The sequence below is a fragment of the Physeter macrocephalus genome, chromosome 16, assembly GCF_002837175.3.
Source record: "Physeter macrocephalus isolate SW-GA chromosome 16, ASM283717v5, whole genome shotgun sequence".
NCBI lineage: Eukaryota > Metazoa > Chordata > Mammalia > Artiodactyla > Physeteridae > Physeter > Physeter macrocephalus.
This window is the reverse complement of record NC_041229.1, coordinates 7790496-7808502: the sequence shown is the minus strand read 5'-3', so window position 1 is coordinate 7808502 and position 18007 is coordinate 7790496. Positions and strand designations below refer to the sequence as shown.

Genomic DNA, 18007 nt, shown 5'->3' with positions numbered 1-18007 from the left:
TGTGTGTGTGTGTGTGTGTGTGTGTGTGTGTGTGTGTGTGTGTATCTTCTTTATCCATTCATCTATCGGTGGACACTTAGTTTGCTTCCAGATTTTGCCTATTGTAAATAATGCTGCAGTGAACACTGGTGTGCATGTGTCTTTTCGAATTCATGTTTTTTCTTTGGGTAAATACCCAGAAGTGAAATCACTGGATCATATGGCAATTCTGTTTTTAATTTTTTCAGGAACCTCTGTACAATTTTCTGTAGTAGCTGCACCAGTTTACAATCCAACCAGCAGTGCACGAGAGTTCCCTTTTCTCTCATTCTCACCATAAAGACACTTGCTACTTCTTGTCTTTTATATATATTTATATATATATATATATATATATTTTTATATATATATATATATATATATAAAAATTTATTTATTTATTTATGGCTCTGTTGGGTCTTTGTTTCTGTGCGAGGGCTTTCTCCACTTGCGGAGAGTGGGGACCACTCACTGTCACGGCCTCTCTTGCTGCGGAGCACAGGCTCCAGACGTGCAGGCTCAGTAGTTGTGGCTCACGGGCCTAGTTGCTCCGCGGCACGTGGGATCTTCCCAGACCAGGGCTCGAACCCGTGTCCCCTGCATTGGCAGGCAGATACCCAACCACTGCGCCACCAGGGAAGCCTCACTACTTCTTGTCTTTTTGATGATAGCCGTTCTGACGGGTATGAGATGGTATGTCATTGTGGTTTTGATTTACATTTCCCTGATGATTAGTGATGTTGAGCATCTTTTCATGTGCCTGTTGGCCATTTGTATATCTTCTTGGAAGAATGTCTATTCAGGTCCTTTGCCCATTTTTTAATCGGGTTGTTTGGTTTTTTTTTGATGTTGTGTTGTATGAATTCTTTGTATATTTTGGGTATTAACCCCTTACCTGATGTTGTTTGCAAGTGTCTTCTCCTATTCATAGGCTGCCTTTTTGTTTTGTTGATAGTTTCCTTCACTGTGCAAAGGCTTTTTTTAGTTTCTGTAGTTCCATTTGTTTATTTTGCTTTTGTTTCCCTTGCCTGAGGAGACAGATCCAAAAAAATTTGCGAAGACCAAGGTCAGAGAGTGTACTGCCTATGTTTTCTTCTAGGAGCTTTTGGTTTCGGGTCTTACATTTAACTCTTTAATCCATTTTGAGTTTATTTTTGTATATGGTGTAAGAAAGTGGCCCACTTTCAGTCTTTTGCAGGTAGCGGTCCAGTTTTCCCCACACATTTGTTGACAAGACTGTCTTTTCCCTATTGTGTATTCTTACCTTCTTTGTCATAGATTAATTGACCATATAAAAAGATGTGGATTGGGTGTGTGTGTGTGTGTATGTGTGTGTGTGTGTGTGTATGTGTATGTGTGTATTAATTGTTACTGATTGGAATATGCTGTGTTTGCTCCAATGATATTGTTGGTTTAATGAAAATGACTTAACACTAGCTGTTACAAAGAGAGCTGCACTGTTAACTGACTCAGAAAACCAAATCCACTTTGAGTTTACTGACCCCAAAGTACTAGTCAGCATTTCCCCAACTTGCTTGATGATAAGAATCACCTGAGGTACTTTTAAAGCTACAGATCACTCCTCTAGAAATTTTGATTCAGTGAATGCTGAGTTAGGGCCCAGGAATCAGTCTCCCTCCCTCCCTCCCGCCCAGCAGACACTCCTGTATTTATACCTCTGCCCAATGTCATCCACCGTTGCTTGAGCCAGGTGATCCTGCATTGCTGTTCCATGTGTGTAGGTTCACCTTTGCCTGGTTATTTCACTTACCTATGTTAATTTTTTTCCAAATGCTCTAACGTATTAATCACATTCATATCAGTAACATTATCTCTGGGCTCAAATGTATCACTTCCTTTTTTTTTTGGAGCCCTGCATCACCTTCCTCCTCCCTTTCCTGCTTCCTGTCTATCACTCAGGAACTGACCTTTACTCTCCTCCTGGGCTGGCCCCCATGCCATCCCATTTCTTGGCTCACATCTTACATCCTAAGAAGTATCTTAAAGACTTTATTTTGCCCACAAACTTGTTTGATAGTTTGGAAGTGTAATCGAGTCCCAGGTTAGAAATAATTTTCCCTCAGAGTTTTGAAGGCCTCGTTGTACTTCCGGGTGTCTGTAAGTGCCCTGGAGGTGTGGTGGTTCACAGCTTTTCTACGAAACCTTGTTTTGTTGGTTTGGTTTTTCTTTTCTCCCTCAGTGGAAGTTTGAGGATATTCTCTCTATCCCTGGTGGTCTGGAGTTTCATGATAAGGTACCCTGGTGCAGGTATTTCATCATTGACTATTCTAAGTGCTCAGTGGACCCTTTCATTCTGGAAATTCATGTCCTTCAATCCTGCGACATTTTCTTCTATGATTCCTGTGATTTTTCTCCCGATCTTTTCTTTTCCTTTGATCATTTTTCATAATATCCATTCTTGTCATATGGATATGACAGCTTTAATGAGAGCCCATTATAATTTTCAGTTTCTTGCTCTCCGCATTGGAGCAGGTTTGAGATCTATTGCCAGAATGAATGTGATAAGAACTTAGCGTTTCACCACAGCTCTCTAGACCCCACTAAGGCATGTCCACGGGGACCTGGAGGGTCCGGCCCTCTGTGCACTTCCTCCCGGTTCCCCTATCACCCCAACTCGCCCGCTGGCCTCAGTCACTAGAAACGCACTGCTTCTCTCTTTCTTCTGCTCTAGAAACATGCTCTGCCGCTCTTTGGGTGAATCCACAAGTACTTAGGGTTTTATTTGTTTTTCTGCATTACGCGGGCCTCTCACTGTTGTGGCCTCTCCCGTTGCGGAGCACAGGCTCCGGACGCGCAGGCTCAGCGGCCACGGCTCACGGGCCCAGCCGCTCCGCGGCATGTGGGATCTTCCTGGACCGGGGCACGAACCCGCGTCCCCTGCATCGGCAGGCGGACTCTCAACCACTGCGCCACCAGGGAAGCCCCCAAGTACTTAGTATTTTAAAAAGTAAATTTTACTAAGACACTAAGGTAAATGAAGGAAGAAAAGTTAAAAAAAAAAACAAAACCCGAAGGGGATTTACGTATAAGAAAACGTGTGGTGTAAAAGCAGGGGCAAACTTAAGAATACAGTTTTTTGAAAGGATGTCAACATGAAACCAGGATGCTTACACTTGCTCCAAGAGTTCCTCCTGAAAACTGCTTTTCTCCGCAGAACCAAATGAGATCACTTGTTCTTTCTACTTCGCTGTACCCTGAACGTATTCCCGGGTGCCTACATGCAACCTGTTCGTTTTCTCAGAAAACAAGTGCTTTCCCCCACTCCCTCCACCCCCATGCATTGTCCCCACCTCGAGGCCCAGGCCATCCAGCCCTCTTGTCTCTCCCTGTGACTCCTCAGTCTTGCATTGACCTCCTTCGCTCTTTATGAAAGTATGTTTTTAGGTCTCCTTAACCTGTTTTTCTCTCATCTATCTTTTTTCCTTAATTATTTTCACTGGCCGCTTTTTAAGACTGATGCCACCTGCTTTGCAAAGCAATGCTTTTAAAGCTGTTTCTTCTAAGTCAGCCTAGTCTTTCTAGCTCTGGTGGGCCTCTGTGGCAGATAATAACCTCTTTTTGGAGCTTTCAGATTCTTGTTTCAGGTCTAAACAATGCTTTCATCCCTCAGTTCATTTACAGATCAAAGAGAATATTTTTCAGTTAATTTTTTATTAGGAAGAAATCCAAATACCCTGAAAGGAATATCAGCTAGTTTACAGTTACAAGCTTAGCCACTTTCCCACGTTCCCACTGGTCTATCATTCTCTTGTTCTTAAGGGATTACTGAGATTGATCCAGGGAAGGTACTTGCAAGAACTTTCCTAAAGTAGATGACAGTTCTTTCAAAATCAATAAATACTTGTGTTAGTGCTTGAGACAGAAAGAAGGAAATAATCACCTGTAATCCTATCTCCCAGAGATTATTTCTGCCATTCAGAGACCTCCCACACATGATAAGGAGCAGGTTTCTGAACGGTGTTTTGATCTTTAAGTTTGAAATAGGACTGCCTAAAAGGATGTTTGAGTTTTGAAGGGCTGTAATGAAACTTCTGAGTAGGTATCTTTTGGGTCTGAAACACCGGAGAGATCTGAGCTGAAGCTACAGATTTGGGAGTCATTGGCATTTAGTTGGCCTCGTAAACCATTGGAGTAAGTGGGGTGGGGAGAGTAGGGAGTAGGTAAAGTGGTTAAACTGGAGAGCCTCAGATGGTGCCATGAAGACAGTCCACATTCAGGGAATGGGCAGAGGAAGAAGAGCTTTCCCTACAGGGTTGGGAGGAAGGCCAGGAAAACACAGTATCCAGGGGAGATGAGAATGGAATTAAGTGTCAGAGGCTTCCAAGAGGTAAAGGAAGATAAGTCCAAACTATTTCATTGAATTCTGCCACAATGGTAAGTATATGTTTACAGTTCCGTTGCCCCTAAAAGATGGAGACTTTTCAAGGGTTTGGCCCTTAAGGGTATGACGTTAGTCATCTTTGGTGAGACGGTATTGAGTTGTGTCTCTACAACGTGGACTCTGGCATCAGCATCCCGTATCTACTGTGTAATAAATAGCCATGTGACCGCTAGCGAGTTACTTAATGTCTCTGTGCCTCCGTTATCTGTGATATCTGTGACATGTGATGGTGATGGTGTCTGCTTCATAGAGGAGTGAACGTTGTAAAGTGCAGAAAACAGTGCCTGGCTCACTGTAAACACTACATGGTGTTTGTTGGAGGTGAACTGGATGCGGTAATAGTATCACTTTTAGCCCAATGCCTGGCATTTAACAGGTATTTTAACATGAAAATTCAACAACTTGTGACTGCAAAGCAGTGGATTTGCTGTGACTAATACGGTTCCAGTCATTTTAAACTCTACCAGCATATACAGAATATAATCGTGCCAGGCCAGAGGAATAACTCAGGGGACTGAGAATTCGCCGCATGTAGCTTTGAAACCTTGTAAAACTCAGATGGGGACTTGAACCCACGTGCCAAGACTTGAACCCAGCCTAAATCCTGATTGGGATTGAACCCAGCCAAAACCCACGGTCTTCCAACTGAGATCACACACCTGCTTTCAGGACTTAATGAAGTTCAGGTCCTAGATGTCTCATTGCAGAAAGAATTCAGCAAGAGAGAAAGTGATAGGTAAGACGTGGATTTACTTAGAGAGAAATACACTCCACAGACAGAGTGCGGGCCATCTCAGAAGGTGAGAAAGACACCAGGGTATGGGGTTGTCAGTTTTTATAGGGGTGGGTAATTTCATAGGCTAATGAGTGGGAGGAGTATTCCAGCTATTTCAGGAAGGGGTGGGGATTTCCAGGAATGGGGCCACCGCCCACTTTTTGATCCTTATGGATCCTCGGGACTGTCATGGCGCCTCTGGTGTGTCATTTAGCTTGCTGATGTGTTACAGTGAGTGTATACTGAGGCTCAAGGTCTAGTGGAAGTCGAAAGGTTGTGCCCTGCCCCCTTCCCTCCTGTTTCAGCTTTGTTTTATAAAACAATCTATACAGGTTTTGCAAAGGTACTATGTGATCTTAGTTTTTTTTCATATAGTTGGGAAAAAGAAAACTGAAAGGTAAAGAAGGCTCCTCCAAAGCAGGTGAGAATGTTCACATGTAGGGATGAACATAGCCTTAAACAGGTGAGTGGTGCATATCTGTCACAGAGGGGATTTGTTTGGCATAAAAGAAACAATACTACAACTTTACCTGTTCACCCTGTTTTTTTTTTTTTACAGCTCATAAATTGAAAAGTATCAGTTGATCTCTTAGACTTCAAATTAACTCATGGTAGGTACACTCATTCAGTCGGCAAATATTTGAACATTTATTCCACTGTGTAAACACTTACTCTATAACAGAAACTATGCTGGGGGTAGGTGTTAAGAGCTGCGAATAAGGAGCTGAAGTATCAATATAAATGAAGACTAAGTGGGCAGGGGGTGGGTAAGGAGACTTCAGGGACAGGCTGGGGCTGGGGGGCGGAGGTACTCATGAAACCGTGCACCTCAGATTGGGACTTGAACCCACACGGCCGGGACTCGAACCCGGCCAAAACCCACAACCTTCCAACTGAGATCACACACCTGCTTTCAGGACTTAATGAAGCGCCAGTTCTTGATGTCTCATTGCTGAAAGAATTCAGTGAGAGAAAAAGTGATAGGTAAGAAGTGGATTTACTTAGAGAGAAACACACTCCACAGAGAGTGTGGGCCACCTCAGGTGAGAAAGGCACCAGGGTATGGGGTTGTCAGTTTTTATAAGGGTGGGTAATTTCATAGGCTAATGAGTGGAAGGAGTATTCCAGCTATTTTGGGAAGGGGTGGGGATTTCCAGATATGGGGCCACCGCCCACTTTTTGATCCTTATATCCTTGGAACTGTCATCGAGCCTGTGGGTGTCTTATTTAGCTTGCTGATGTGTTACAGTGAGTGTATACTGGGGCTCAAGGTGTAGTGGAAGTCGACTTGTCCGCCATCTTGGACCCCTTTGGTTTAAATCAGTTTATGTCATATCCTCAGGCTATGTTTTTTTGTTTTTTTTTTTGTTTTTTTTGCGGTACGCGGACCTCTCACTGTTGTGGCCTCTCCCGCTGCGGAGCACAGGCTCCGGACGCGCAGGCTCAGGCACAGGCCCTGGACGCGCAGGCACAGCGGCCACGGCACACGGGCCCAGCCGCTCCGCGGCATGTGGGATCTTCCCGGACCGGGGCACGAACCCATGTCCCCGGCATCGGCAGGCGGACTCTCAACCACTGAGCCACCAGGGAAGCCCGTATGTTATTCTTTCAAAGGTTGTGTCCTGCCCCCTTCCCTCCTGTTTCATTCCCCCCTCAGAGATTTTAGTCCCATATTCTTATGGGAAGCAGAAGGGCGATGATTCCTCCTCTCTAACTGCTTCAAGGCTGAGTAGGGACGTCGACCCTGCCTGTAAAGGAGTAAAAATCTCTGGATGCCTGATCGAGGAGCCCCAGGGGCAGGACAGCTCCTTGTTTTAAGTCAGTATAGGCTGGAATCCTGGCATGGTCATCATCTTGGTATAGAACTGTTGTAACGGCTTCCATAGCCTTTCTATGAATCTCCTTGATGATGAAGCACTTTTTGTAACAGCATCAGAGTACAAAAATATCTCTAAATGGTAAAAGACTTAAAAGGCATGGTTAAACATCAATTACAGTGTAATCGATAAAGAAACTTGGTTACAATAATCAGAATTACGAATGATTACATTTAACTTAATGTACCAAATAATCCTAGTTAAATATTTCTCTTTAAGATACCTCAGGGCCCCTCTAAAGTACCCCAAAAGTTACCTGGAAATCAAAAGAAACTTAATTAAAATTTGATATTTGGGAAGTTTGTCAAAAAGTTTTCAAACACTTGGTCAAATAAGATCATAGGTCACTGTGAGACAATATTTATTTCTTAACCAAAGTTACAAAAGATCTCAAAAGTAAATACAGATCACTTAAAGGCAAAGAAACTCATACTATCGCTTGTTAAAAGCAGCATTTCAAGAAAACTTTGGAGGGAGAAACCGAATCTAGTCTTGTCCCAGCCCACTCCCAACAAAATTCATTCATGCAACTAAATTTAATCCAATCTCAGAAAATCTTGATCGTGCACAACTTTTTTCAATTTTTTTTCTCATTCCTCCCACCTTCTTTAACTGAAAACATTCATTTTACTTTCCTTAAAAGTGTTTTTCTTCACATTGAGTTACTTTTCTTGTTGACAAATTTATAACCGGTAGATAAGGTTTTATTTGACCCCTAGTAAACCTAGGTATGACAGAAGTATTATACTCAACATTGATGATTTTAAAGACATGTCTATATTAATCAAACCAAGTTTAAGCAACCTTCAATACTAAATATCAGTTTAGTACTGAATATTTTCCAGATGACATGTACCTAAAATTTATTCTGGCCATATTATTTTCTATCTCTGAGTATTAACATAAGCGCTTAATTTTTTAAAAGCCAGTTAAGTAGAGCTCTTTTATGAATTAATTTTTGGCAGTACCGTACACCTACAACACACGGATAGATACATATGAGCACACAAACAGAGACCTCGTAGTTCCCATTCCAGAATTTCAGTCCTGAGACAGGTACACCGTAAAACCCGTCAGGTACAAGAGGTTGGACTCAAGTTTGGCTTCTGGCAGATGGAACAAATCAAGGTCACTTACCTAAACCCTTTTTACTAGTGTTTACAGAAAAGACACAAGATTTCTATTTATCCTTGACCAGTCAAGTTCTAAATTACTTGACCCTCTTTTGATATTGAAGGACTGACATACCCATTCACCTATGTTGGAAAGTTTTACTTTTCCTTGTTTAGCTTAGGGGAGAAGGCCTCTTCCAAAATTCCTATCAGGGTCTGAATATCAGCTATGGTCAGTTTAGTCAGACCAGTGGCCTCCTATTTTGGCAATCTACTTACAAACATTTTTGAGGTTTAAGAAATTTGTACCTTATATTTAGACACTATATAACCCTTTTTACTTAATAATCACCGGCTGGATATCTTTGGCCAAGCCCGGAACCTCAATATTCCACATTCCAGGGTCTACTAAACCTTCTATTTTAGCTTCAGATTTTTTCTGTCCTTTTTGCTTTTTGTTAGAACCATTTGGTGATGAGGGTGGTTCCTTTGCCCCTCGAGAAACAGAGTAGCCCCTAACTTAGTTCATAAATCTCTTCCTATTAAAGGGATGGGACAGTCAGGCACAAACAGAAAGGAATGTAAAAACAGCTGGCCATTGATCTTGCACAAAAGTGGTTCCAGGAAAGTTTGCCCGTGTCTCTTCCCTGACAACCCCATTACGTATCCCTTATGATTGCTAAGGTTTCCAATCCTTTGGGTTAAGACTGAGAAGGTTGTGCGAGTGTCGATAAATTCTGTCAAGTGGCCTGCCACATCGATGACCACCGGAGGCTCTACATTAGTTACATAGATGGTATCTCTAGGCAGAGCCTCTTTCGGCCTTGTGCCCCTTAGTCTTCTGGTTGCAAAACCATCAATGGCCGAGGGGCCCCTGTTGCTCTCTGGCATCTGGGGCATTCCCTATTCCAGTGCCCTGGCTGTTTGCAATTGGCACATTGATCTCAATCCTCCGTCCAGTACCTTTTGTCCACACAGGGTACACTGGCCTTGTATGGGTACCCTTGGGCCGTGTGGTCTGCCAAGGCCAGATTGGTCCAGAAAAGCCGCTTCCCCTTTGGTGATCTCTGAATGAACAAAGCCACTGCAATCATTTGGGCCTTTTCATATTTCTCTGGGAGCATTCAGCCTTTTGGGCCATATCCCTATTACTGAAAACCAAATAGGCCAATTAGAACAAGTCATTCATTGGAGTCTGAAGACCAGCAGTTGCTTTTTGAATTTTGTGCCTGACATCTGGGGCAGACTAGGCTCTGAAATGCGTAGCCAAACGGGCCTGTACCTCGGGGGAGGAGGGATCCACGTTCATTTGGGATCCACAGCCCTGTAGGGTGGGCCAGTTAAAATATCCTCTGTGTCCTTCCTAGAGTTATCCCTCCCGAGCTACACACTCCTTGAATTCCTTTTGGGTTCCATTGCCTAGATACAAAGCCATGAAAATTTCGCTCCATTTTAAATTTCCTGACTCATATGGTGGCCAAACCTGATTACATAACCTACTAAGTTTTTTCCTTTTAATTTCTGTTGTCCAAATCTTCCCAATCCCAGAATATATGGCCCACAGGGGTACTGGTTGGGATTGATGCAGCCTGACCCATTTCAGACAAGCCTGAGGTGACGTCTCTATCTCCCGAGCTATCCAGAATTCCACTCTTGAGTCAACATCCACCGCGCAATTTAGTCAAGACTTGCACTTGCTGGCCATTGATCTTGCACAAAAGTGGTTCCAGGAAAGTTTGCCCGTGTCTCTTCCCTGACAACCCCATTACGTATCCCTTATGATTGCTAAGGTTTCCAATCCTTTGGGTTAAGACTGAGAAGGTTGTGCGAGTGTCGATAAATTCTGTCAAGTGGCCTGCCACATCGATGACCACCGGAGGCTCTACATTAGTTACATAGATGGTATCTCTAGGCAGAGCCTCTTTCGGCCTTGTGCCCCTTAGTCTTCTGGTTGCAAAACCATCAATGGCCGAGGGGCCCCTGTTGCTCTCTGGCATCTGGGGCATTCCCTATTCCAGTGCCCTGGCTGTTTGCAATTGGCACATTGATCTCAATCCTCCGTCCAGTACCTTTTGTCCACACAGGGTACACTGGCCTTGTATGGGTACCCTTGGGCCGTGTGGTCTGCCAAGGCCAGATTGGTCCAGAAAAGCCGCTTCCCCTTTGGTGATCTCTGAATGAACAAAGCCACTGCAATCATTTGGGCCTTTTCATATTTCTCTGGGAGCATTCAGCCTTTTGGGCCATATCCCTATTACTGAAAACCAAATAGGCCAATTAGAACAAGTCATTCATTGGAGTCTGAAGACCAGCAGTTGCTTTTTGAATTTTGTGCCTGACATCTGGGGCAGACTAGGCTCTGAAATGCGTAGCCAAACGGGCCTGTACCTCGGGGGAGGAGGGATCCACGTTCATTTGGGATCCACAGCCCTGTAGGGTGGGCCAGTTAAAATATCCTCTGTGTCCTTCCTAGAGTTATCCCTCCCGAGCTACACACTCCTTGAATTCCTTTTGGGTTCCATTGCCTAGATACAAAGCCATGAAAATTTCGCTCCATTTTAAATTTCCTGACTCATATGGTGGCCAAACCTGATTACATAACCTACTAAGTTTTTTCCTTTTAATTTCTGTTGTCCAAATCTTCCCAATCCCAGAATATATGGCCCACAGGGGTACTGGTTGGGATTGATGCAGCCTGACCCATTTCAGACAAGCCTGAGGTGACGTCTCTATCTCCCGAGCTATCCAGAATTCCACTCTTGAGTCAACATCCACCGCGCAATTTAGTCAAGACTTGCACTTACAATTTTAGATGCTATCGCTTTCAAGGTAGTCTCCCAACCAGGTGTTAGAGCCCCAGAAGTCACAAAGAGATGGCACAGAAGACGTTCCCAACAGTGTTGACAATGAACGGGAGTGGTCTAGCTGTAAGCTGGGAATAAAGGGTCAGCATTTGTAAGGGCCAGAGGGAGGGGAGTAAGAGCAATAAAAAGTACACCTTGGTGGTCACACAGGTCTTCTGGGGTTAACAGAAGAAAGAAAAAGAAAGAAAGAGTGGGGAAGAGAGAGAGAGAGAGGGAGGGAGGGATGGAGGAAGGAAGCAATAGAGCAGGAATGAACAAGAACGTAGGAGAAAAACCTCAGAGTCATGGAGAAGAGTACAGAGATTAACAGTTCTGTCCTGGACCTGCTGTTGGATGTGCATAAGTATACAGGGTTGACCCGCCAGTCAGAAAGAAGCAGACAGTGGCCTAGCATCTTCCTTAGTATGCCTGGCTTGCGGCATTCCACAGGCCTCTTTAGGACCAAGATGTAACTCTCAGCATTTTCTTACCTCATCACTGTCCCTTCATGGTTGCCAGTTGAAACTCTGCACCTCAGATTGGGACTTGAACTCACATGCCAGGACTCCAGCCTGGCCAAAACCTAGATTGGGACTTGAACCCAGCCAAAACCCACGGTCTTCCAACTGAGATCACACACCTGGTTTCAGGACTTAATGAAGCTCCAGTTCTTGATGTCTCATTGCTGAAAGAGTTCAGTGAGAGACAAAGTTATAGGTAAGAAGTGGATTTATTCAGAGAGAAACACACTCCACAGAGTGTGGGCCATCCAGAAGGTGAGAAAGGCACCAGGGTATGGAGTTGTCAGTTTTTATAGGGGTGGGTAATTTCATCGGCTAATGAGTGGGAGGAGTATTCCAGCTATTTTGGGAAGGGGTGGGGATTTCCAGGAATGGGGCCACCGCCTACTTTTTGATCATTATGGTTGGCCTTGGAACTGTCATGGCACCTGTGGGTGTGTCATTTAGTTTGCTGATGTGTTACAGTGAGTTTATACTGAGGCTCAAGGTCTAGTGGAAGTTGACTTGTCCGCTATCTTAGACCCATTTGGTTTAAATCAGTTTATGTCATGTCCTCAGGCTATGTTATTCTTTCAAAGGTTGTGTCCTGCCCCCTTCCCTCCTGTTTCACTGTCAGTATAGGAAGGGATGTTGTCAAGAGGACTGGAGAGGCCAGGCCAGGCCAGGTCTTGCAGGCAGGATGAGGAGTTTTGTATTATTAAACACAGAGAAGCCTTTGAGTGATTTTAAAGCATGACTTAATCCAGTTTGTGTTTTGAAATCCCTTTTGCTACTACAAAAGACTTTCTTCTTCTCTAGTGGTAAAACACTTAGGATAGATTTAATATATTAAATAAAAGAAACTGATTTCTTAGCCCTAAATACTAAGGTCTTTGAGTTTGCCAGAAAGAGTTCCTGCGTTAAGAATCTACATCAGTTTACATCTTAGATATCAGAAACTTGAGTTATAAAAATAAAATGATTTACATCTAAAATTTTTCATTTAGTGTCAGAGGATAGTCTTAAAACTTTTAAGTCTGAAATCCTTTTGCCTGCTGGAATCAGATTACCTTCACTCCCTGTTGTGACTGTTGGTGTATCTGAAAAGTGATAGCCTGAATGTTGATTTACTGTGTATGCAATTTTCACAGGAATTTGTCTTTTCCCATTTGTTCCATTTTAAAAAGAAATGGCCTTTTATGGTCCTAGTTGCATTAAAAGCAGTCACAGCGTGTTTCTTTTAATTAGAAATGCATTCTCTGTTGCACAATATATTTCTTTCTTGTAATTCTGATCATGAGCGACATCTTACATTTCAGTTAGTTCATTCAGTAAGTATTTGCACGCCTACTCTGTGCCAGGCACCATCTAGCATCTTGGGCTACATTGTGACCTAAACAAAGATCCCTGCCTTTGAGGAGTTTATATTCCAATGGGAGGAGGCAGATGGCAAATAATAAGCATATTGAATATCTTTATTATACTAATAATAAATATAACTGGTATACTGGGGGTGGTATGTGCTATGAAATTTAAAGTAGAGCAGTTGATGTAGTGAGTGAGGAGCCTGCAGCTTCAGATATGGTGGTCATTGAGAAGGTCTGACTCGAGCAAAGAATTGGAAACTTATGCGGATTGGGTGCCGGCGGGGGTAGGGTGGGGTGGGGTGAAGATCCAGCAGAAGGAACGATCATACAAAGAAAGGCCCCAAGGCCAGAGTGCTTCCAGGCCTGTTTGAGGAACAGTAAAGAAGCCAGCAGGTCTAGAGGGAGGGAGGGAGTTCCTCAGCCTTTTAGGAACAGGCTTCTCAGTCAAATTCAAAAGTTCATAAGCCAAAATAAGTGAATAAATTAGGGAAAGAATTTTCATTCCGTGAATGCTCTGCAGGTGGTAATCTATTATAAATACCCCGACCCATGTCTTAACTTGATTTAGGTAATTCCAAAGTAACACGAAAGTTTCTTAAATTCATTTCCAAGGGCAGCTAAACAAACAAACAAGCAAAAAAATCTCTTTTTCTGTGAATGAGAAACTGATGTTAGATCACAAGCTCTTATGACCTAGCATTTAGTAAAAGCTGAAAATTTACCTTTCCAATTTAGACATCTCAGGTTAAAAGCCAAAGGCTTTGTTTTACAGCAAAGGATGGCAAAGGTGCCAAATGCACTTATCTCCAAGAGGGGCAGTGATGGGGGTGAAGATTGGGCCGAGTCTGGGAGAAACTGCCCTGTAAGAGCAGGTTTGGTCACCTCCCTTATTTCTTTGAAGCTCAGTTGCTCCATATCCTTTTTTAACATTTTCATTTGGTGATCTATATTTTCTGTTCTTTGACTCAGTGAGATTTTCCATGTGTTTAGGTTTGCGACCTAAATCAGACACACTACTTTCGTAAGGTCCTGTTACCAAACCAGGTCTGACTGCTGGCCGCTCAGAAATCCATACTCAAGAGAGAGAGAAATGTTAGTAGAAAGGAAAGTTGCTTTTAATTATAGAATGCCTGCAATCTGCAGAGAGGGTGGACTCAGTGTCCCCCCAAAACCATCTCCAAAGATTCTGATTGGCCATGAAAGTTTTTAAAGGGAAAAAGGGAAGTAATCTCAGTCAGTCCTTCACAGAGGGGGTCACAGTCATTGACATCCCACTGTGTGCAGGCTTGCTGACGTCTTGTGATGATCCCTCCCCGCCGTGCAGCGTGTGGGAATCTTATTCCCCCGCCAGGCATTGAACCCGGGCCACGGCGGTGAAAGCGCCAAGTCCTGACCAGACTAGGATTAGGCAAGGTATCATGTGGTCAAAAGATCTGAAAGGTGTACTAGGGCCGGAGATGAGCAGAGCCGGGGTTGGGGGGGAGCGGGGGGCGCTGGGGGCTGGTTTAAGGTTAGTGACAAGGCAGAGGGGCCTCCTGCAGAGAGCTCTTTCCTGCCGAAAGCTGCTTACAAATCCCCACTTGTCAGAACATCATTCCATTTCTGTGGGATCACGGGCGAAGGTCTGTCTTCTGTAACTTCTTCCTGCTGACGTAGGGTGCCGTATTCTTAGAGTGGAAGACGTTGACCTGGGTCTGTAGCATCTCTTTGCTCACAGTTGTAGTTGCCCGTTTCCATACAGGGGCAGAAGAAGCTACAATTATTTTGATGCCCACAAAGATACAGATTATTTTCAGCAGCAGTGTTAATCCCATTCTCTTAAGGTCAGTTCTTGGCACTGTGCTAGCCATAGATTCCGTACTGCTCAAGGTGGAGTGGTTTGTCACAACTGCAGTCTGGTCATCATGCAGTCAGCCTTTTCCCTCTGGTGGCAGTTACGGTATCTGTAAAACAACTCAGGGACATGCATCAGACACTGAGTCTGTAACTCTATTGTCCTAATCATTAGCTGCTTGAGCCTGCTCCTTTGTGACTCAGGGAGGCCTGGGAGACTTCAACTTCTCCACAGACAAGAGGCAGGAGATGTGGAGGGGCATTTGTACTTGGGCGGGGTTGGGGTGCAGGGTTCTGCTCAGTTCCAGTCCTGATCAATACTAATAGTGTAGAATACTGCCAGAGTTGCATGCATATCAAGTGTATTGTGTTGGTGTGTATATTCAGTATCATCTTTGTTTTGCATATACAGTATTCTTTATAAAGAACCAGGCTTAGTTTATCCAGGGAGGTGTTCTGCCGTACTTGCCCATAACTGATCTTTTCCCATGTTTCTGAATTTTATTTTTCAGAGTATCCTTTTGTGGTTTCTTAAACGTCTTTCTTACTGATTCCTTTCCCAATTTGTCATGGTTGTTTCATACTTGAGTCCTCTCTGCGAAATTGCTGTTTATTGTTTTGAGTTTAGTTTCCCATGAGGTTAAAGCTGAGGTATGATCACTAAAGAAAATGCTGAGAAGCACACGTCTTTGACTTTCTGAAACAAAACTTTCTACATTCCATCTCGCAGTAAAAAAGGAAAATGGTACAGTTAATATAACTGAGTTAAACGGGCCCTAGAAAAATTTGCAAGGCCTTTTCTCTCCTTCCTTTAGATAGGACTGCATAAGCATCACCCCAAAAGGTAATGGTCTGCCCTCTTTTTCTTTAAAAGGAAATGCCATGACCTCTGTAGACCTCCAGTTCCATTGCCATCCTGAGTGGGAAGTTGAGGAGCGAGCACTTCATAGACATTTAATCTCCGTTGAATGACAGAATGAAAAGATTGAATGCACTCAGCAAGCTTTTTGCAAAATCCCTCTTTACTGGGTATTTTGATAATTGAGTTTTAAACATAATTAAGAACCCAAGATGGGTGTCTATTCAGTTCTTTTTTATCCGTTATGTCAGTTTAAGATATTGTGCAAAGACAGGTCTATTTTGTGTATCTTTCCTATATTCTGTCCTTGGTTTTACTGTGAACGGGTTTTGGATTACATGGCCACAATGGACTTCTGAGATGTCTCACCCGGTGTTGACAGTTCACTTAATCACTATTAACATTCAGCTACAGTTGAAGTTTTTAACCATAACATTTGCCAAGCTCCATGTCAAAAGGCAACTTGAAAAAACTGTTTTTGAACTCAGTGCTGTTTAGGTCAGAAATCCTCAAGAAAGTAAAAAAGGGTGGAAACTAGGTGGGATATTTCTTACTAAACATTTTAATTTTTATTATGACAGGAAAGTCTTCCCTTCTTTACAACTTGTCAAATTTCAGCTCATAGAGAAATCCTCTATAATGGTGACATGGCCTGAGCTCGCCCGGACTTGAAGGAACCTATGTCTGTATGTGGCACATTGTGTGTCCTCTTGATGGCATGAGAAGCAAGCAGTTGAGGGTCCAGCCATTCATAATTCACACTGTCTTAATAGGGGACTTTAGTTTTCAAGGACTGGCTAGAATGTAAAATCTTACCCTTGAAGATTTATTTAATCTTATTTTTAATGAATTGCCTAGGTCACTTGTGATGAAATGGTTTGTATGATCGTACTACTTGATACATGGAAAATATTTTTTTTAATAAAGACCATATTTCTTTTTTTTTAATAAATTTATTTTATTTATGTATTTTTGGCTGCGTTCCTACGCACAGGCTTTCTCTAGTTGCGGCGAGCGGGGGTTACTCTTCGTTGCAGTGAGCAGGCTTTTCATTGCAATGGCTTCTCTTGTTGCGGAGCACGGGCTCTAGGCGTGTGGGCTTCAGTAGTTGTAGCACGCGGGCTCAGTAGCTGTGGCTCGCGGGCTCTAGAGTATAGGCTCAGTAGCTGTGGCGCATGGGCTTAGTTGCTCCGCGGCATGTGGGATCTTCCCAGACCAGGGCTCAAACCCGTGTCTGCTGCATTGGCAGGAGGATTCTTAACCACCGCGCCACCAGGGAAGTCCCCATGGAAAATATTTTTATTAAATATTTTTAAAGTCTCCTTCCTTAGCAACATGTATCATTGTTTTCAGGATATACCGTCTCAGATACAAGCTTTCAGAAGCTTCACAGGAGGGAAAGCAGTGACAAAGAAGGAATTTATTAGTTATCATTCTTTGCATGGTAAAATCATCAACTTCCATCACCAACTTCTAATTCAAATCAGATTTTAATTTGGATGTTCCATTACTCCCTCTTGAAACACTTTTGTTCCCTGTACATGCTGTGTTACTTTGGTTTTATAATTGAAAATAAACGATATAAACAACATCTGAGCTCTTGAGCCTGGAATACCAGTGTAGTTTATTTTGGGACTTGAGTTAAAAGGCTTTCTGGAATTTGTGATTATACCTCTCAATCCTTAAAGTCTTTCCAGAAACCCTATATCTTATGAGTTCATTCTCACATTTTTCATTGATAGGTCATTGTTTGCTGGTGAAATCCCAAGAATAAGTGGTATCAACCTGGCATTTTATCAGTGACTGTATTAAAGCAAATTTTCAGGAAATGAGTGTGATACAGATCTTATCTGACAGAAGGTAGAGGGTGTCAGGCACATACAATTTAGGGATAAAAGTAGGAGCAAACTAGGTTAACCAGAGGTAGAGGAAAGACTTCAAGCCTGGGGTACGCAGAGGGGTCGCATCCTGGCACATCTAGATACAGTTCTTTTTTTTAAAAAAAATTTATTTATTTATTTATTTATTTATTTATTTTTGGCTGTGTTGGGTCTTCGTTTCTGTGCGAGGGCTTTCTCTAGTTGCAGCGAGCGGGGGCCACTCTTCATCGCGGTGCGCGGGCCTCTCAGTGTCGCGGCCTCTCGTTGCGGAGCACGGGCTCCAGACGCGCAGGCTCAGTAGTTGTGGCTCACGGGCCTAGTTGCTCTGCGGCATGTGCGATCCTCCCAGACCAGGGCTCGAACCCGCGTCCCCTGCATTGGCAGGCAGATTCTCAACCACTGCGCCACCAGGGAAGCCCCTAGATACAGTTCTTATATATCAGTTCCATTTCTTTGTATGAATGAGAAGGAAGAAAATGGAAATTTTGTTTTATACAAAACAAATAGTATAGGCTGCAATCTACATGATAGAACTGAATTC

At 43.3% G+C, this 18007-nt stretch overlaps 1 protein-coding gene across 8 annotated transcripts in view; it reads left to right on the top strand.

The window, feature by feature from the left end:
• The window catches only part of FAM118B (family with sequence similarity 118 member B), a 53800-nt gene that overhangs the window by 6627 nt on the left and 29166 nt on the right, over window positions 1–18007 (top strand). For 2 of the 8 annotated variants that reach the window (XR_003676342.2, XR_003676343.2), the window contains exon 2: window positions 15602–15756. The exons of 1 other annotated variant lie outside the window; for it this stretch is intronic. Coding sequence is in view for 2 of the 7 variants with exons in the window: in XM_028477352.2 (XP_028333153.1) it covers window positions 15704–15756 (53 nt within the window). In the remaining 5 variants the exon portion in view is untranslated. Of the gene's footprint in view, window positions 1–5321; window positions 5807–15601; window positions 15757–18007 lie in introns of those variants that run through there. 5 more of the 8 variants (XR_003676346.2, XR_003676344.2, XR_003676345.2 and 2 more) reach the window with 5 other exon arrangements.